The sequence below is a fragment of the Propithecus coquereli genome, unplaced genomic scaffold, assembly GCF_000956105.1.
Source record: "Propithecus coquereli isolate 6110/MARCELLA unplaced genomic scaffold, Pcoq_1.0 Scaffold487, whole genome shotgun sequence".
Taxonomy (NCBI): Eukaryota; Metazoa; Chordata; class Mammalia; order Primates; family Indriidae; genus Propithecus; species Propithecus coquereli.
In genome coordinates this window covers 447,894-469,028 of record NW_012150696.1, presented here as the reverse complement: position 1 = coordinate 469,028, position 21,135 = coordinate 447,894, and the positions used below count along the sequence as shown (strand labels likewise).

Here is a 21,135-nt window from a genome sequence, read left to right as displayed (position 1 = left end):
TAAATTTGGAAAGATGGTCTGGAGTTAGTTGTTTTAGTGGGAATAGGGGAACAGGGAGGCTGACAGGAAGAACATTCCAGGTAGAGAGAATATGGTTGCAAGGGCTCAGAGGTACAAGGTTGCATAATACATTTGGGGAACTGAAAGTAGTTTGGAATGGTTGGATCAGAGTGGGGTAAGTGATGGTCTCCAGTGTCTCCATCTATATATAAGAGGAGACTCCTTTACCCCTAACATGACTTTCATATAGGAAAAGAAAATAAAACAGAATAACTCATTTTATTGAGATGAGTGGCCTAATGAAGCATTTGATAATAGATAAACCCAATTTTCCCTTGAGCCTGAAAGTATGTCTTATTGACTTATTCATTTCTCTGTTCATCAAAAGGCTCAGTAAGCACTTACTTTACATTCGGCCATATGCTGGGTGCTAAAGATCCAGAAATTTGTCAGATCTTATAATTTGATTGTATTTTTTAATTGTTGTGTCTTAAACACTGACTATTGAACATATTTCACTTACTAAAAGAAATTTCATTCTGAACAGCCTCAATTTCAGAAAAGCAATCAAGGACTGCTTTGAGAGAAGAGGATATTTTCAGCTTAGTGGAGGGCAGCACGTATTAAGGAACATTAATGAGACCACTAGGTAGCAAGAACTGTTCTGAGTGCTTTATGTAAATTGGCTCATTTGATCTTCATAGAAACCCTAGTACTATTACATATTACTTATTCTAATCAGAAGACACTCTTTTGACAGTAGTCTTTCTATGTATTTATTTTACCAGCTACCAGTCATTACATGCCCACAAAGAATAATAGGGAAAGTACCAGAGACCTTGGGAAGGAGAGGTGCGGTCATTGAGAAGAGAGAGGAGGGTGGTTGGAATGACAGTTTTGTACCACATGGAAGTTTTTCAAACTGATGAAGAAGTTTCCAAGAGAAGTGAGTCAAAAAGTCATATCCCCAAACTAGTGGATGTAGCAGTCAATTTAAGAGTTTCTTTAAGCTATGCCTACGAACACAAATAGCAACCTCTTCCTAAAGGTGGGCTTGAAACAGTGTCATTATTAGGCCGTCCCAGGTGTAGTTTAAAAGTAAATAGTACTAGAAACCGAAGAGTGAGCACACGCACATTTCACCCTCAGGAGGTCAGCAGACATCGGTAACACACTTTCCCTAAAGTAGCTCACACAGGCAGGGTGACAGTTTCTGTTCTGAACATTTGAAAGGAAAATGGCCACTTTTTACAGACTTCTTCATACACGCAATGGAAGGCCTAAGACACGTCAGTGTCAAGGACCCTGCTACCACAGTCCGTGAGTGGGAGACGAACGAGGCCTCTCCTGATGCGTCTCGGGTCGCAGGAATGGTGGTTTTAAAAACTTCAGTGCTCCATCTGCCTTGCACGTTTTAATTTTCTCCTGTAATCCTCACCAAGACCAATGTGCACAGGACCACAGTTGGACAATGAGTATTCCAGACGGCAAAGCTGACGTTTCAGTCTATTTCTTCATGTGATAGCCCAAGTATTTTTTCCTGGGGGCGGGGAAAGAAATAGATTCTTAAAATTCCAAGTTTGATTCACTGTGGAAGTGAAAACATATGCCTGTTAACTCTGCTCTTATCCCAGGCATGACCTGAGGCTCCGAGACTACGTTGGGTTGGGGGAGGGTTTGGAGAGGTGGCTGGCATCCTTGGTATGCCCACAAGGAAAACGTCAGCCGTGGTCTTATGTTACATACCTCCGGCTAACACGCTGGGCCTTTTCTTGAGGATGGCAAAGCTTTGAGTCTGTATTTAAAATGCGAAAAGAAAAAAGAAAAACAGGTACTGAAAGGTTGATGACTACGAAGGTTGCAAACTTCCCCTTTTGCTACAGAATGGGTAAGGCTGCAAGACTGCAGAGTAACTATGGGAACAGTGCTCCACAGGGAGGAGAAGGAGCCCAGAAGTCAATGAAGATCTCACAGGAGGTGTTTAGCATGTGTTGTGGATGGAGTTGCTATTCATTCATTTGACTGATTCATTCACTGTCGTACAAGTATTGGCTGAACATCTATGATGTATGTAAAGTAATAGGCGCTCTGGGAGATTAAAGGAGGCATCAAATACAGCGTCTTACCCTCACAGATTTGCAGTTGAGTTGGGAAGATTGGATGCACTCATAGGAAATATGGAATGATGAGATGGTTAGGAACCCTGAGCTTCTGCAAACTTGTGCATGGGAATAGTTTTCCCTCCTTCCACACCACTACAAGGACACCACGGAGAGCCACGAAAGTACTTATGGCCAGTGGAAGTCTCTGGAGGCTCAGCCCTCGATGTCTTCTTCCTTTCCTGTTCAGGGATTCTGAGCACAGGCACCAGCCCACGTCTCCTTCACACTGCCACAGCTCACATCAGCTCATATTTGCTCATAAATTTTCTTTTATCAACATCCTTTATTTTTTTCAACACTTTTCTGTCACTTTGGAAAAAATAAGTCCTTCCTCCCACATTCTTTTTCTTTCTTCTCCCAAATTCCACTTACATGCTCTAAATTAAACCTGACTATGGCCAGGAGTTAAGATTAAGGTTTATGGTAACCTGGATAAGTAATACGTTTTGAGTTGAAACTACAGATGATAAAGAATGAGTGCCATCTGTTTCTGAAGCGTTTGAAAATCTGCTTTAGTATTTCTACTGAAGAATTCATCTGTTTTCTCTAGTAGGAACTGTTTTTCTCTCTTGCACCAGCAGCCAAATTAAAAAAATAAATGCGTTCATTTTTCTTTTCTCTTTTTATTTGATTACTAGAATTAGAACCACTGTTTTTATAACAGATTTATTGAAATATAATTATACCATAAATTCACCCTGTTAAAGTGCATAATTCAGTGGTTTTTAGTACGTCCACAGAGTTGTGCGACTCACTTCTGAGTTTAGAATGTTACCATCACTCCAAAAAGAAACTTCATATCCATTAGCAGTTACTCCTATTCCCTCATCTCCCAGTCTCTGGAAACCACCAATCTACTTTCTGTCTTTATGAGTTTGCCTATTCTGGATATTCCATATTAATGGAATCATACAATATATTGCCTTTGTGTCTGACTTCTTTCACTTAGCACATATATATATATATATATATATTTTTTTTTTTTTTTTGAGACAGAGTCTTGCTCTGTTGCCCAGACTAGAGTGCAGTGGCATCATCATAGCTCACAGCAACCTCAAACTCCTTGGCTCCAATGATCCTCCTGCCTCAGCCTCTTGAGTAGCTGGGACTACAGATATGTGCCACCACACCCTGCCAATTTTTCTATTTTTAGTAGAGACGGGGTCTCGCTCTTGCTCAGGCTGGTCTCAAACTCCTGACCTCAAACGATCCTCCCACCTTGGCCTCCCAGAGTGCTAGGATTACAAGAGTGAGCTACCTACTGCACCACCTGGAAAAACATTGACAGGACTAATAATGATTTAAAAATGAATGCTTGAAATGTGCATGTCATTATGCTGCACGGTGGGCACTTCGGCCCCTTGGGTGAGATCGGTGACCCTTTCCTTCTGGCAGCCAAGAGACCATGCCTGCTTGGAGGTCCCAGAGTCACTCTGGCCATGCCTAGAGCCGACTCAAACTTACTAGTGGCCCTGGACCATTCTAATGGAAAGAGGGCTTAGGACAAGGTGGGATGAAGGCCTGTAGTCCTAGGAATGCCTGGGCCTCTTGAGACTTAGATTTCTGGGGTGGAGCATTTGTCAAGGGCGACCTCGGTAGCCACGTGAACCTGGCAGCTTTTAGATGTCAAGGAATGAGGACAAAGGGTGGAGGAGGAGTTGAGGCTGAGCCACAGGGGAAGATGTTTGTTTTGACTGATACCAGGTGATTAAAAATAGCTGAAGATGTAATTGTTTGCTTTTTAGTTTGTTCCAAAATGTCCCTGTCAAAATGGTTCAGTCAAAGCAGCAATGACAAAATGTGAGGGACCCCGAATCTCCGCATGAGCATCAGCCCCAAAACACTGCCAGTATCCGCGCGTGTGAGAACTGCCTGCCTGCCCTCGTATCGCTGCCAGACTTCTGTTGCCTGCAAAATTTGTGAAAACAGAAATCACATCTATCTAAACATCTTATATCAGCATCTCCTCATTTCCTGTTACATCCGACCAGTCCCTCTCCTTGCACACACATGTCCCACGTACCCTGGCGGAGCTCAGTAAATATTTATTACTGATGAAGACAATCACTAAAAATATGTTCCCATCCATGGGATGTATCTCTTGCCACTCAAGTGTCCTAAACCCATGAGAACTGCCTCATAGACATGTTCCCTTCACTTAAAAAAAAAAACACAACTTTCTATCCCATCTTTTCTGAGTTCTGAGAAGATTCGCGTTTAAATGGGATGCACTTACCCATCCACCCTGCTGCTGGACCCAGGGCGAGAAGTTCTCCTTCAGGTACTTGGCCCCAAAGCCCAGCACCCTGTTCATCGGGTGGTTGTCGATAGCTGTGAGCTTGGCCATGGCGTCTATCGCAAGGGCAGCCTTAAAGCCCCGAGCTTTGACCTCGGATTCTCCCCTGGTGTCCACACCCCTTAGGAACTGGTCTGTGACGGTCTTGAAAACGGAGTAGGGCAGCCCATCCGGGAAGCTGCTCACCAAAGCCTTGTCTTTCTTCAACTGCGCAGAAGAGCACAAGCAATCAGTAGAGCAGCCTGGCACAGCGAGGCCGGCAGAGACCACGCTTTAGCTCAAACGTGGGCCACCTGGACAGTCTGTGGACAAACCCTGGATGCTGCTCTCAATCAAGGCACAGCGTCCTGAAGAACCAGACTGGTATGTGCTGGTCTGTGTATTCATTTCATGGGGACAAATTGGGGGTAAAATGGAACAGTCCGTGCATTCAACGTGCAACCCGTGTTTCCTGAGCACTTACAGCGGGCGGGCCCTCACCCGAGGGGCTCGCAGTCTCGTGGCCACTGCAAGGAATTACTACGCGCTTTGCTAGAGGTCGCGCGACGGACAGGATCCGAAGCCTGGAAATCACTGTCGTGGCTCAAACCTCTGCTCCACCTCCTGCTAGCGCTGCAAACCTGGGGAAATTGCTTAACCTGTCAGGCTCAGTTCTGCCATCTCTAAACTAGGAAGGCGACAGTACCTATACTGTAGAGTAACTGAACCCTTAGCAGAGTGCTGGACATGGAGGAGGTGCTCTGGAAATGGTCATTTTTTCAGGACACTGCGGGAGTGTGGGGGTTAGGGAGGACTCCCTGACGCACATATGTTAACTTTTTAAAACAAATCTATTCCATTGATTCCTTTCCCATTACTCTACCCAGTTGATTGTACCTCTCGCCCTCCCTTGAACCTGGTATCTCTCTGTTTTACCTCCTTTGAACGACCATACTTTTTTTTTTTTAATTTCAGCATATTATGGGGGTACAGATGTCTAGGTTACGTCATACTTTGTTTTTTAAACCAGTGCTTCCTCTGCTTCTTTTGAAAAATCAGGGCTTATGTCAAAAAGCCGTATATCGTCCTCATTTAAAGCCACCCCTAAATGTCTGTTCATATGATGGCTGTCATGTGAAAACGGAAATTTCTCAGTGAACAGGGACGAATGTTTATTTGAAAATCCTCTAGCTCTGTCCTTGAGGAATGATAAGCTAAGCAGGTTTTCAGCAAATGCTGTTTCTGAGAGGGATGTCTGGGGGATGAGTCAGATGCTGTGCGAGGCTTTGGTGGAGCGGTGAGTGTCCTTTCCCTGAACCAAGCCCACCCCCAACTCCCGGGTCCCGTCTGGGTTATAAGTCTGGAGTGGGAATGGCCAGCTGCCCCCACACCAAGAACGGCCTCCTTTTCATCCGCGACCCAACCCATGAGCGCGGCTCAAACCTTAGTGGGCAGCCGCACGTCAGACTCTGCCAGGACAGTAAAAGAATCCAACTCCAGAAAGACAGGCTTTCCCCAGAGCTCGTCCCTTGCTTTCCCTCCCCTGTCCCTCCGGGTTGCACCTGGCTCTTGGCCTCTCAGAGAGGCACAGGACGAGCCTGCACTCGCGGCCCGGGGCCAGTGGCCCTGCAGACCTCCCCTGGCCCTGGCCTGCCTTGCCCCAGCCTTGCTGTCCCACTCTGCGCTGGGAGCTCCCCCGACACAGCGCCAGGGCACACCCGCCCCACGTCCCTCCCAGGGTCCTCTGCTGGGGAAATGTGTCCAGGCAAAATCACCAAGAGAGGGCATCGGGCGAAGTGAGGATTTTGAGAGTAGTAATTTGCGAAGGGAAAAGGAAAGCATTGTTCTTCAAGCCCAGGGTGGCCCACCCCCTGCCAGCCCCAGCCTCCCTGGCCTCCGACTGGCAGCCTCGTCACTCCTTAGGGAAGCTGGGCAGGAGGCTGCCGTGAGCGTCCTCGAGGACGTCTGAAGGACCCCTCCGAGTTGGGGGCTGCACTGCTGCCTGGTCATTGGCACCTACTCGCAGTCCCTCCAGTGCCAGGAAGATCATCCCTTCACAAAGCAGCCCTTGACCCTGATGCGCAGCCTGAGTGCCGGAAAGTTCATTTTTACGATAAGGGGATATCATTCACCCCATCGCTTCTATATCCATGATGCTCGCTCTGGAGAAATGCAGGGCTGTCCTGAAACCATGCATCCTGTTGTGTTTCCTGCTTCCTCTGTCCGCTCTCCACCCTTACTTGTGGCCCCAGAGCTCACACATCCCCTTCTCTTTTCTGCAGCCGAATGTCCCTGGTTTTCTCACTGTTTCTCATTCTGCACCACGTCCCAGGCCCTTCACCCTCCTGGTTACCATCCTGTGGGCACAGTTCTCACGCAGCTATTAGGAGAGGGGCCGGAGCTTGCTATGTTGGGGTAGGGTGGCAGGCCAGTCAGTGCTGTCTTCCCCTCCTGCAGAAGCCCCCCCAGGGCCTGACTCTGTCGCCAAGGGTCCTGGCAAAACAAGGACATACGACCACAGGGTAGACCCAGATTGACACACCCGAGAGATTACTCAGTAGTCTCTGGACACAGAAGAGAAGCCCTTCTGACTACATCGGGGGTTGCTAACCAGCTCTTTACCTGGGAGCAACTCTCCCGTGTTCCTGCTTGGAAGGGTGGGTCTCAACTTCTAAATGGCAGGAAAACCACAAGTTCTCCAAGTAACGCTACCCTGGCTCCCTGCCCAATTGCTGAGGGAGACCTTGAGCAGACAGCAGCCCAGCAACCAAACGGGGAGAGGGTTTCGGAAAGGACTCCAGCCTTTGAGTGACGGTGGGGCACAGACATCCAGGCTGCAGGGCACACACGAGAGTCTAAACTTCACTGAGGATCTGTTACATGGGGAACGAGGTTAATATTTCCATCCAGCAAATGTTAATTTACTGATGTTTTTTTCTTGCAATAACAAGTTCCTTTTTTAGTTTCCAAAAATTCCAAGGAGGCTCCAGGAGGTTTACTTATGTTTTCCAAAGTGATTCATTTTTGAGATGCTGCCAGCATGAAGAATTTTGACTCCAAGGGAAATAAAATTTAGAGCTATGGAGAAACCAGAACTTTGAAAAGGAATAAGTCTGCAACCTGGAGTGCCATTCCTTTCTCGTGTATCAGTGCAGGGCACAGAGAGAAATCACATTAGTTCAAGGAGCCCCATACCTCTCTCTCCAGCTGATCCCCTGAATATTTCAGCAGCTCAACAATTTTGGCTATTATTTGGTCTTCTTCATCTGTCAGGGGAAAATTCCAGTTATTTCTTTTAAAAGAGGCAAAAAATAATCTTAAATTTTTCCAGTGGCAATGAATGTTTGTGGCTTGGTAAGGGATCGAGGAAGAAGCATACTGTCTACTTCTCAGCAAATAAATCTCCCCTCGCCTCTTCTGCTCAGACACACACCATTCCAGACGTTTCTCCTGCAGTCCGCCCCCCTTTCTTTTTTCCCTCCTCTTCCTTTGCTCAGCCCTTCAGTTCTCCCAGTTCTCTCCGTCACACTCATCACCGTGTCTACCATGAGATGTCATTGAAGACATCAGTTCCACGACACATGGTCCTGCCTATGATGACGTTTAGGAGCAATTTCCCTTTGGTTTTGGGAATTCTCCTCAGCAGATGGCACTTTTTCCTTATGGACACCGTAAATCCCATATTTGATTATCTTTCCCCCTTTGTGTTCACTGCTAGAAAGAAAGTATAGAGCCAAATCTGCGGCCCTCATCTAGAAGGGAGTATGATCCCCTTGGCCTACAGTTTGGGAACTAACCTCATTCCTAAACCCATCTTATTTTCCAGTGTTTGTATTCTTTTTACATTATCTTTCAAATTTGATTTATTTTATCTGACTAAAACGTATCCTTTGTATGCTGTTTCTCCGCACAACAAGGTGCGGTATAAACAGATAAAATTAATGAAGTCCCCACCCTCGAGGCCAAGATGGCGGGGGGCTGGGAGGACGGCTGCAGTTGGGGTGTGGTGAGTATGTGGGAATGGGGAGGTGGAGGGTGACTGTTCTCGTCCCAGCACTTGCTAACAACTAAGCACGAGGAGAACGGCCACTGCTGCAGGACAGAAGCCAAACGGAGAGAAGGCAGGTACTGAGAGAACAGCACAATCTCTGCGGCCATGCAGTCCTCATGTTTGTCCCCAGTAAGGGGGAAAGAGAGGCCAGGAGATGGAAGAAGCAAGTCCCAAGAAGGCCTAGGGGTGAGTGGGAAGACTGAGACTCAGGTGGCTGGAGAGAAGGAAGCACAGGTGTCTGCACGGCCCGAGTGGAGTTGTCATCTGCTGCTGCCTGTCTTGGGGAAGTTGCGGACCAGCTGCCTGAGTTTCTCCCACGCACAGAAGACGAGGGCTTGAGCTTTCGCTTGGCTTAGGGATTGAATTCCACCTCCCTGACACCCTTGGCATAGCATTGTGGTGTTGATGCTTTCTTTTCAGCAGATTCAGGGGGCTCCTCCTCTCCCTGGCTCCTTCCTCGGAGCCTTGGTGGCAATTTGTGGTCCCCAGAGTGTGGACACCGTTCTGCTTCAGGGGTCAGGAGACACTGGTACCTTTGTAGGGAGAACTTGCACTTTGTCCCTCAGGGTGCTGCAAACCCAGGAGCCACCTCCAATGGCAGTGGCCATTCTTCTCGTGGTTAGTTGTTAGCAAGTGCTGGGACGAGAACAGTCATCCTCCACCTCCCCATTCCCACATACACATCACACCCCAACTGCATCCTCCACCTGGCTTTGGGGAGAGAGAGAGTGGGAGCGAGGCCTGTCGCTGTTGAGGGAAGGTGGGACCAAGCTTCTCTCCCTGTGGCACTTGGTGCTAGTCCCCTTCACCCTCCCCTCAGAGCCCAGAGTTCCCATCAGCCTGGTGGGATCTGCAGTCCCAGCTATTGCTCTGGTTTGGGTGACAACTGGCCCAGCCTGGTCACTCCTTCTCAGTTCTGCTCCTTGTTCCGCACCAGCCCTGCTGTCTGACAACCCCTGCGTTTCCACAGGAGCCCACAGCAATGCTATAAACTTCTGGCTTGATGCTCCAACTATACCCAACACAAACTGGTCCAGGGTCACTGGCAACATGATCAAATCTAACACTGCATTTCCCCCTGTGGACAAGGCCGAATGCACGTTTTGTGTGTCCTCCTCTCCCTTAGTGGGAGACTTTTCTTCTGATTTAGGGAGCTGGGCATGCTGGTTCGACCTGCCCGTGCAGTCCCCCAGCCTGGGGCCGGGGTCTCCAGCTAGAGCTCAGTGACCCGGCATGTGGCCGTCATGCCCTCGAGTCTGGTCAGCAGAGACTCTCAAATTGCAGAGCCTTGGGCTGAATAAATACATAAACGCCCCTATACCTCTGACTGGCAAACGCTCCACCCCACGCGAACACTCGGAAAGAAAGTTTACCTTTCTTAGAACTTGAAGCTGTAGGCTGGGCGCCTTCACCCTGAAAGCAGAGACCCTGGAACTCGAAATTTTCACTGGACTTGATGCCACCTCCCTGGGCTTCTAGTGGTGGCCAGGAATAAACAATTTCTGCAACTCGGTTGGCAATGGAAACAACTTTGGGGTCCGCCGCTGAAACAAGACAAAACGGTGCTGAGAGGCCCTTCCCAGAAGAGCTTGGCCTGGCTCATTGGTATGCGCAGTTGCCCACGATGAAAAGACCAGCCCGGAATGAGAGGAAATTGCCCAGGAGTGTGGGGGGGGAGGGTCATTCTTCGGAAAGGACTGGCAGTTGCCTGGCAGAGGCTGGGATGTGGGAGGAGTACGGACGGGTGATTGTCACCTTGAAACAATTACCCTTCTGCACCCTCTTTTTGAAGTCTTGCAAAATTATGGTCTTCTTTCTCCTTTGCAAGGGAAGAAAGACGAAAGGGAGCGCTTAGTTCTTTCCTTGAGGGAATGCTCATTATGCTTTTATTTTTATTCTTTTTTCTGGACATGCCTTACACCTCAGAGAGCTGACCCCTATGTGCACAGGACATTCAATATTTTGGCATCGTTTGGGAGTTGGTCACTGAGGGAAAGAAATACCCCTACTCACAGGCCATGTTCATCATCCAAGCCCATTATCACGTAAACATTGAACTCTCCTTGCTGGTATAGTTCTGTGACTTCTCTCTCCTCTAGTCCTGGAAAGCAGTAATGAATGCTGAGAGATAAACAAGGGTGCACAGTGTGCAACCCAGGGCCTACGAGAACTCACCATCAAGACAAGAATTACGTCATGTATCTGCTTGCAGAATTACAGAATAGAGCATCGGGGGACAGAAAAGTTTAACTGGCATGGGTCCACTGAACACTATAGCCTGTGACAGACAAGTCAGCACTGGCCCCAGGTCGGGGACAGGGTGAGGGGGGGTGGGTAGGTGGTATGGCTGAGTTGTTGGGTAGGGAAATTTTCATTGTTGATTTGTCATTACGGTCTCAACTTTTAAGAGCTGCACAAGCTCCGTTTTTGATGCCAAATGGAGCGGCTGAGTTGTACCATGTAACGTTTGAAGAATAACACTAGTTAATTCATGAGACTTGAAGAAAGTAATGGAATAGGGTTTTGGGCAGAAGGTTGGGGTGTCAAAATTCATGGGGAGCTCCCGGGCTTGGTAAGTCATGAGGGATAAGAGAGGCAAGGGCTGGGTCCTGGGAGGTGGTGTCCCATGAGAAACGGGTTGTGACATCACATCCTCTCTCCCTGGGTTCCTCCATAGCATGAGAGCTTCGGTGCTCTGTCCATAGGGCCGTCCTCAGAGGGACATCTGCTTGTAAAGCCATTTTTCTCATGCTTCGTTCATAGGGTCCAAAAATAAAGAATGAGTTAGAGAGAGAAGTCAAGGAAAAGAGGATCAATGATTTGCCTTCTCATTTTAATAACCAAACTGAACATACTTTCTACTTTTTAATCACCTTACTGCAGCCCAACCAGCCCCCTCCTGAATGCTGGCCTCCCGCGGCCCCTGGCAAGGAAATGGCAAGAGTCTTGCTCCCAAAGTCAGGGGAACCTTCCATTGCATGTCCCAGGAGACGGGACAGGAGAGCCTACCTCTGCTACCTCTACAACCTTCGGTAGCCTGTCCTGGGTGATCAGTGCATGGTTCTACCATCGACAGTCACCCTCTGCCCATCTTGCATGCTAAGAAGGCTGATGAAGGCCCCCATCACTTCCTCTCCCCCCACCCTATGGCAGGGCAACCACAAGGCCACCCGCAGGCACGGAAGTGCCCACTCTGGCTAACCTGTGCACAGGGCAGTGATTTCTATGACTCGGTGGCCACAGAGCGAGGGGTGCAGATGAAATACGTGCAGGAAAAACGACACACGAGCACATCTGGACTAAGATGAACTAGCTGTAGTTAAGATTCCCACCTTGAATGCCTTGATTTTAAAAAGGAAGAGAATCTCTTCTTGTCAGACTTGGTCCCATCTGATAGGCAAGGGAAAATTGGATGGGCGTGGGAGAGGGCTGCTTGTCCTTTGGAGTCTAGTTCAGGGGTCACTGAGAGAGCAGAGGGGCAGGGCAGGAGGGTGCCGGGCAGCCTGGGGCCCGAGGCATTTGTTTTAAAGAGAAGGGGCAGGGAGATTAGGAGTGACTTCCATGTGGTAGAGACAACTATTCCCACTCTACCCGTTTTCTTTTTCTTTCGTAGTAACAGCCACTTACAATGTGAGTGGCAGCAAAGACCCAGCTGAACCAACCACATTTCCCAGCCTCCCCTGTAGAAGGGGGTGGCCAATGAGACATCTGAAGTTGGGAGCAGTTTCAAGAGAGCTCTCTAGAAGGGAGCTGAGTTATCTAGAAAGAAGGTGCCTTTGCAAGGTGCCCCTGCTTCCTTTCTCTTCCTGCTTGATAGGTAGACGCGATGGCTGGAGTCCCAGAGCTACCTTAGGATATAAGGTGACTTTGAGTTTAGAAGCCACGAGCTGAGGGATGGCAGAACTCCCAGGAATCCCTACTGACCTCGTGGAACGGCCAAATGAGGCCTGAGCTGCCAAATTTTCATCTTCTTTTTAGGGAGAGGAAAGTAAACTTCTGTATTATTTAAGCCATAGTTACTTGGATTTTCCTCTATATATCGCTGAGCCTAATCTTAACCGTACATTCCATGTGTAGGAAATCATAGCTATGGAGGAAAAAAGACTCACAATGGGACAGTCCAGATTGGTAGTCTTTAAAACTGGTGCTAATGTCCGTTTTTCTGCATTCTAAGGCCTCTTCCTAATACACTGTCGTCTTGGGACATAACCTCCCAGTTCCCACGTACACCTGGTATCTGAGTTCCAGAAATGGCAGCCCAAGGCTAAATTGTGATCTTTGGTTAAAAGAACCCAGGTGAAAAAGCAACTGCTCAGCTCTGACTTGTATGTGTCAGAAGAGAAATAGGACTGAGGCTCTCTCGGGTCACGCCCAACGTAAAGCCAATACAAATAACGTAAGAACCACATAATTAACTAAACAAACAGGAAAGCGAGGAGAAAGGTGAGAAGGGAAGATGAGCTGTACAGGTGTGTTCAAAGCAAAACCTCCTTAGGAGGTAGTGCTTTCTACTGTTTTAGGGAGAATATAGATCTTGTTATGTGCTGTTTTCCAGCCACAGATACTATTCAGTTATTTAGCACGTAAGCCTGTCGTCTACGTGTTTTTTTAAATTCAATCTTTTATTCTAAATCTTACATAAAAGATTTCTTTCCCCACTGGAAAGAAAAAAGAAAAAAGCTTCTCTCAAAATTTTAGGAAATAAAAAAAAAGGTCAAATGACACTTTAGTAAATATCAAAATACAGAACGTCATTTATCTTAGGAAAAGCCCCCAAATTGAAAGTCTGTAAAAGTTTTCTCTGACTCCAGGCAAAGTCCACGGTGCAGGCGAAGCAGAAGAGCCTAGTTAGGTGCCTCCCAACTGCTCTTTGCTCCAGAGCCAGATAATGCTGAAGGAGCCGAGCTGGGCAAGGGTGGCGGGTGGAGCGGTTGCAGGGAGGGACAGAGGAGAGGACAGCAGGGAGCCGCCCCCCTTTGCTCTAGAGTCACTACTGCCAGGCTTAGCCGGGCAGGGCCGAGAGCAGGTGCCTGTTGTCAAAGCCCTAGATGATGACTTCAGTTTGGTCCAGGCCCTGCTACTTACCCGTTGTGTGTCCTTTGTCAAGCCTCTTCCTTGGGACTCTCGTTTCCTCGTCTTATCTGTGCCATGAACTTCCCCCAGGTAACTCTGACCCCAACGCCTGCTGTTCTAAACTTCTATAACTCTAGTGGGAATCGGAAAGTTCCTTGACCATCGTGAATGATCGAAAGCTGTCCATGAAGGGGGCTGATAGTCCAAGTCAGCTGGGACAGTCACATTTTAAAATCAAGGCATTGCTGCCACCTGTTGACTAATTGTTAACAAGTTACCAGGTGGCCAATCAAAGCCAGCAGGAGGGGGGCTTTCTTTGAAAATACGGGCACTGGGCAGTGGGCCTTGTTGCAGAAGAAGATGCGTCTGCCAAGGTGTGTGGACAAAGGGCAGCTGTCTGTGACAAGGCTTTTCATCAAAATGTTTCATTCAGTACAATTAATTTTGTCCTACCGAGGGAAGATTTTGTTAAAATGCTTCTCAGAGGGTTTTCTTTTTTTTTTGGAACGGTTTATACTTTGAAGAATATTTTTATATATAGCTCTCTGATCTTTCCATCAACCCCTAGAGGTAGGGGGGATGGGATACCCTGGTGTGCGGATGGAAAAGCAAAGGCCCTGAGAGTCGTGTCTCAGGAAGTGCCGCAGCCTGAGCCCCTGTGTGGGGCTCTTTCCTTCCTGTTGGTCTCTGGCACAGAGAATTAGAAGTTTGGGCAGCAAGCTTAGTTACAGACAGTGGAGCCAGAAAACCAGTCTTATCACCCCGCCCTGCCATCATCTTCCTCTCAGTCTTGAGAAAAGCCGGGCAATTATTACCGAATCCTAATACGTTGGACACTGAGGCACCATGAGTGCCCTGTCTAAGGCCACTTACCAGGCAGGAAAAGATGAACCACCGCGCACGCAAAGGAGGGAAAGACTCGGGTGCGGGAGAGAAAGAATTTTCAGATGCCTACCTTCGTGATCTAAGCACTGGTCCACACTAGAAAGGGACCTGGAGCACTGCTGGCTGGGAAGACCACCCTGCTTCACTGTTCTGGGTCCCTGAAGCTGGATCCCTGCAGGCGACCCCTGCGATTCTTCTTCCTTCTCCACTAGTCCCCAGAGCGCTTTCCAAGAAGACTTTTTCTTGGCGAGGTTTATTGGTTTCTTGCTGGATTCGGAATTTCTGCAAGGCCATGACACCTGTGTCCATGACTCGTTTGCTGACCAACTCCCCAGACTCTTCTGGGACAGACTCCTAGTTCTCGGCAGCTTTGGCGAGAAGACAGGAGGGGTGCTCTTGAAAACATGGTGTCTGACGTAGTAGGCCAGGATTTTGAATTCCATGCTGTTTGGGTCATCGTCGTCCAGGGGGATTTCTTCCAGGTCACAGGCGCTGGTGCTGCACATGCTGGGCCTGTAATAGCAAATCCACATCATGTCCTTCCACGTGGGGGCCATTCATTCCTTGTAGGTTGGGAGGGACGGGAGCGATGGGGGTGGACTCTCAGTGAACATTGCTGGAGCAGCTATTCTGCTTGTGCTGGGCAGCCAGGGGGTAACCAGCGAAGGGAAAGCCACATCTTACTGGGGTGGGAAGACAGACCTGGGCACAGAGAACTCCACACCACGAGAGTGAGCTAAATCAGCTCTCGAACGGAGTTGCAGACTGCCAGGCAAGAGGAGAGTCGGGAGGGGTAGGTCGGCTTCACACAGAGCGCAATGAAGGCTTCGGAAAGCTAGATTCAGAAGGGGTAGGTCGGCTTTGCACAGAGCGCAATGAACTTCTGGAAAGCTAGATTCAGGAGGGGTAGGTCAGCTTTGCACAGAGCGCAATGAACTTCTGGAAAGCTAGATTCAGGAGGGGTAGGTCTGCTTTGCATAGAGCGCAATGAAGGCTTCTGGAAAGCTAGATTCAGGAGGGGTAGGTCAGCTTTGCACAGAGTGCAATGAACTTCTGGAAAGCTAGATTCAGGAGGGGTAGGTCAGCTTTGCATAGAGCGCAATGAACTTCTGGAAAGCTCGATTCAGGAGGGGTAGGTCGGCTTCACACAGAGCGCAATGAAGGCTTCGGAAAGCTAGATTCAGGAGGGGTAGGTCGGCTTTGCACAGAGCGCAATGAAGGCTTCTGGAAAGCAGGAGGGGTAGGTCGGCTTTGCACAGAGCGCAATGAAGGCTTCTGGAAAGCTAGATTCAGGAGGGGTAGGTCGGCTTTGCACAGAGCGCAATGAACTTCTGGAAAGCTAGAAAGGGTTTAGACAGGTGGGTGGACATTGGGGCTAAGCACAGGTTGGGCACAGGAGAGACCATGGGTGAATTCGGGGTGTGTTTGAAGAGTGCTGAGAGAGCAGGTACAGCATAGGCCTGTGACTGGCAGGTGGCCAGGGCTTGGGAATAGCGGAGGGAATATAAGTGAAATAGCTGTCAGGGATGGTTTATGGGGGGCTTTGATCGTCAGGCTGAAAGCTTTGCGTTTTCTCATGTGGATCGGAACATTTCAAAAGGAGCTCTAGCCTGTGCAGGGGGGTTAAAGGTCTTGCTGGGGAGGTGGCAAAAAGGGAGAAGCCAACTCAGGGGAGAAATGTCTGGGCGCCCGACCCTTCGCTCCCTCTCTCCCTTCTCCCTCCACCCTCTGCGTTAGCTTATCCAGGTCTGCTTCTATTTCTTGCTGTATCTGGCATTCCATGTAAGATTTCATCTGAAAAAGGCATCCTGTTTTTATTTTCTTACAAATTTGAGATGCACTGATGGGGACAACAGAGAGCTGTTCCAAGTTTTGAGTGGAGCGTGATGTGGCCACAGGTGTGTTTTAGGAAGATCAAGTGCATGCACTGAAATGACAGGATGCAAGCGTTTCATCTTAGTTTCCACACGAATAACCTGATAGATACAATGAACTGATTTTGTTCAATTCCCTTTGCTTAGGCTTTCAGGAAATAACTCCTATTCTGGTTTCCTGCTAGGAAAGCGGTTCTTTTTCTTAACAATCGACTTTGCTTTCTTCTGCGGCGTGTTAAGGACTACATTTTCCTTTTTGTCTCAGAAGCCAGAAAGCTCAGATCTACCACCTCCCGCCAGATTAAAATGTCGCAGGCAGTGGGTGTTTTGGAAGTCAGCTTGGGCTTCCCAGTCTAACAGAGTTGAGCTCAAGTCATGGCCATGCCAACACGAGTGTGGGGACCTGAGGCGTGTTACTCCACCTCTCTGAACCTGAGCTTCCTGTGGGCAAGTTGTAAATAATAATAGTCACCTTGCAGGCATGTCAGGAGGGCTGTAGCTATGCATGAGAAGTCCTGGCACAGAACCTTGCTCAAAAGTGGTAGCTATTTTTTTTTTTTTCCCTAGTTTAACTGTCATCCCAGGCCCCCTGGCTCTGTACTTGATGTGGCTCTTAATCATGTTCCCTTCCCTACTGGTCCTGCTTTTAGCCCATGTTTTGGCATGTAAACTGGCGTGACCATAAATAAGCTGTAGTGATCATAATGGCATCGATTGGCATGTCCCTCCTTTTCTTTCCGCTGTACCCCGTCATATGAGGACCAACGTAGAAAGAAACGGGACAGTACCTGCAGGCAGGGTTTGAGGGTGTGTGACGTGGTACAGAAAATTGGACTGGGTATCTGAGGGGTGGATGGCCAGGGCTGGCTCAGCGTTTTGGTCCTTGGTTGCCACATTATTAGACTGGGACTATTCTCTTACTTTTCCCCCTGGTCCTGTGATTGGAAGGAGGGGTAGGGGTTGAAATATCTCCCCTGTGGGCCTGCTGGACACTTCCTGTTTTTATCATTATTTCCCTCCTTTGTTTGGAAGAGGCTCCCGCCAGCTGATGTAGGCAGTGTTCACCCGAGGAACTGCTCCTGGGCCGGGCCCTGAGAAAGCAGCGGCCCCTGGCCAGAGAAGTCCTGGTGGAAGGGAGCCCGGGAGGCCCGTAAGAGGCTGTGCCACCGCATCAGGTGAAGATGGGGGGGACAGAAATGGATTTCCCGGTGTGGCAAAGGGCAGAATTGCAAAACACAACATACCTCCGCACACACAGACATGTTACACAACTCCCAAGCCTCGCAAGCCTGCCTCCAACAACGGAGTGTAAGCAAATGCTTAGGGGTGTGGCACGAAGTGGGCTCTTGGTCACCGTCTTTCCTCCTTTGCTGCTTCTTCACAGCCCTGTCCTACTCTGGCGCTTGGACAATCCTTCTTCCCTCCACTGCTCCCGATCTCATGCTCACATTACGGGAACCGTTTGCTGTCGGGAGTCCCTTCAACGTCTCCTCCAGGGACGGGCTCCTCCCGCCTCCCCCGTCACCAGCCCCACCCTGCGGCCATCCCGCCCTCCCCTCTCGCTCCGCCCGCTGCACGGTCCTGTCCAGTCTGCCTCTGACACACAGCTTGGGTCCCCACCTGCCCCAACCCCACTTCCTTGTTCCAAGGCACCTGTCATTTCCTACGTGGGCCTCCTGCCACCCCTGCCCTTCTTCCAATCCAGGCCCCGCCCAGCTGCCAAAGGATCTCATCAAAATGTTTGGCATTGGGGCTGGATCAGAGCAACAGTACCTGAACCCAGTGACCCATCTCAGCATCACTCAAGGTGAGACAACTAGCATGTGTCTCCTGATTTTTAAAAAACTGGATCAAAATCTGATCAGGCCTCTGGATCTAACTACCAGTTTGCAGACAATACAGGGTCTAGAGGAATAGGCCAGTGACCACAAGGAGGCAGCCATCAAAATTCAGCGTGTGGTAACCGACAAGACAAACGAGCCAGCTTCTTCAACAAATACGTGGCACCTAAAAAAGGACACGAGGAGGAACTTCCATGTAGCGTGAAGGCTTTAACATTGTATTTGAGCGTGTGGTCGTTGGAGAGAGGAAGGGCTTCATCGGGAAGCCAGTTTGCTAAATGCTGATTCGGGAGAAACATCGGAAAGGTGCGAACCACTGAGGTCAGGTTGGGGCGTGCAGGCCTTCCATTTTGTAAAAGAAGAGCTTTTTGTTGTCTCATGGGCTAGAAAGGCTGCTCGTTGCCCCAGCCACAGGCAAAGCCAAGGATGAGAGAGGCAGAGAGAGCAGCAGCGTCAGGCGATGGCCCCGGACGGGGTCACCCTATGGAGGGGAGAAGGGGGCCGCTGCCGCCAGCACCTGCAAAGCGCAAATGAGAGCACACAGAGACCGACCTGCCTTGGCTAAGACACTTTAAATGTATTTACCAGGTGTTGAGTTTTGCTTCCTTCTAATCCTCATGAAAAATTAAGGGAGAGAGAATATTATGTTTATGGCTAAGTCTTACTTTAAAGCAGTAGTATTGCATCTTAGATCCCTTCTGCTCTCGGCTATTCTGATTGACGTTTTACTTTATCCAAGAAGCCCAACTTTTGGGTTTACAGAAACACAAACTGTTAGTTTTGTGCTTATGTTTATAGAAGCCTTGGGTGGGGCCCCTGAGTGCTGGTTCAGAACCTGGAGGGGAGATTTCAGTTCCTGAAGAACACCCGCAAGGATTATTTAAATTCTTTTTTTTGAGGTTGCCCACTGTCTCCACTTCTATTCAACATAGAGCTGGAAGTCCTTGCCAGAGCAATCAGACAAGAAAGGGGAATTAAGGGTGCCCAAATGGGGGCAGAAGAGGTCAAACTCTCACTCATTGCTGATGATATGCTATTGTATCTAGAAAATCCCAAGGATTCAACCAAGAGACTCCTAGAATTGATAAATGAATTCAGTAAAGTCTCAGGATACAAAAATGCACACATACCAGTGGCATTCCTATACGCCAATAGCAGTCAAGCCGAAAATCAAATCAAAGACGCAACACCTTTCAGAATAGCATCAAAGAAAATTAAATATTTAGGAATACATTTAACCAAGGAGGTGAGAGATATTTATAGGGAGAACTACAAAACACTGAGAAAAGAAATTGTAGACGATGTGCACAGATGGAAATCCCTACCATGCTCATGGATTGGTAGAATCAATATTGTTAAAATGTCCATTCTACCTAAAGTGAGGTACAGCATTAATTCAATCCCTATCAAAATTCCACCATCATTCCTTACAGATTTATACAAAATAATCTATGCTTCGTCTGGAACCAGAGAAGACCTCGTATGGCTTATTCTAATTCAAGGGTTCAGAGGACACAGCGTGGCTATTGCCAGCCTATATTTATATATTTTCTCCTTATCAGTAACAAACCTACACTCTCAAAGGCAAGGTGATACAGCTTCTTTTGTTGGCGCCATTGTGGGTGGGCTCCCCAGCGTGTCCTGTGGGAGCACAGGCTGCGTGGCCAGTGTCCTGAGTGCCACCACCACCTGGTGCCTGAGTTATGCTGGAGTCACAACTTACACGTGGTTCGCTTTGCCTCCTCCTGTCCTGGTGGAGAGTCCCTTGGTGACTGTCCCAGCAAAAGAGCTGACTTCCACGTGCTCTGGACATACAGCTGAGGCCTGAGTATGACTTATGGCTGTTGACCCTCTCGCCTGAGGGAGGGTTCTACACCACATCCTCAGCTTGATTCTGTCCCGCCTTCAGCACCCTGCGCCTCCTTCCCTCTTCTCCTCCCTCCCCTCACTCCAGACCTCTCAGGGTCTTCGTTTCTTCTTCACTCCTGTCTGTCCTCTCCATATGCAGCATGTTCTTTAATACTAAGGGTGAGATGAGGACGGAGGGGAAACAGTCTTAACTTCCCACAGTAGGAGTGAAACTCTGAGACAGAGCCTTCGGTCACATTCATCAGACAGAAGGACTGAGGCTCTGACTGTGGCAGGAGCAGGGAGGGAACCCAGGGAGGAGGGAGCTTTCTGGAAGGGAGGGAGAGGACTGTCCCATTTACCTGCACCTTGTATTAAGGAGGTCTCTGGGGGCTAGACCTCCTGCTCCTGCACTGGTTCAAACCCAGGGATTCCCTCGCTCACTTGGCCCAATCCCTGCTCTGGTTCGGGGGAGCAGCAGCCCCATGGTCTCTAGCTCGGGCAGTGGCAGCCCTGGCCACTGATGGGCTGACATGTCACCATGTACCTTGCCAGATACACAATGAGAGAGGATTCCATAATGTTAAAAATGACTCCACCAGCTATGTACTCTTAACTAAACTATCCACACCACACCAGAGAAATGAAAGAGAAACCTTTCTCCTTCCTTGAAACCCCAATAGACTAGATTCTCAATGTCATTTTGCATCCTGAGAGTTACATGATAAGAACTGTTTAATAAACCCATGAACTAGCTCCCTGAGTTAGATCTCCTCATTTGGCAGAGCAGGACTACAGACCTGCCTGTGTCCTCCTGAGAAGGCGGGGAAGGGAGCCTGCTGCCTCCTGGTGTTACCTGGTCTGGAAGCTGCCAGTGGTTTCTCCTGCTCCGGGTCAGGTGGCAGTGAGGGTATTGCTACACCTGAGTCTCTCTCCACGAAACTTAAGAGGAAACTTTCAACAGGTCTTCTGGTTTCTCATTTAGAAAGGCTCCTGTGTTCAGAGCTCCAGGCTGTAGCCTCTTCAGGTTAGGACAAGAGCTGAAGAGACTTAGGGAAGGAGAGCCACTTCCTTATTAAGCCCTGCCCTCGGCTTTTAACTGAAGGAGGGGCTGACCTTTGCCCAT

At 48.8% G+C, this 21,135-nt stretch overlaps 1 protein-coding gene across 1 annotated transcript; it reads right to left on the bottom strand.

Annotated features, from left to right (window-relative positions):
- Window positions 1-816: 816 nt before the first annotated feature.
- Window positions 817-14,953, bottom strand: BCL2L14 (BCL2-like 14 (apoptosis facilitator)). The gene is made up of 5 exons (XM_012655790.1): window positions 14,517-14,953; window positions 9,862-10,032; window positions 7,633-7,703; window positions 4,399-4,665; window positions 817-1,540 (listed from the first exon to the last, which is right to left on the bottom strand). The coding sequence occupies exons 1-5, from the start codon at window positions 14,950-14,952 to the stop codon at window positions 1,502-1,504; spliced, it is 984 nt and encodes a 327-aa protein (XP_012511244.1). The 5' UTR covers window position 14,953; the 3' UTR covers window positions 817-1,501.
- Window positions 14,954-21,135: the final 6,182 nt, after the last annotated feature.

Excerpts from the sequence above, each read along its gene's own strand:
- BCL2L14 (XM_012655790.1), bottom strand. The coding sequence starts at position 14,952 with ATGTGCAGCACCAGCGCCTGTGACCTGGAAGAAATCCCCCTGGACGAC. Across the intron at positions 10,033-14,516 it reads CCAGTGCTTAGATCACGAAG|CGGCGGACCCCAAAGTTGTT; the intron begins GTAGGCATCTGA and ends GTCTTGTTTCAG. Across the intron at positions 7,704-9,861 it reads AGCTTCAAGTTCTAAGAAAG|ATGAAGAAGACCAAATAATA; the intron begins GTAAACTTTCTT and ends TTCCCCTGACAG.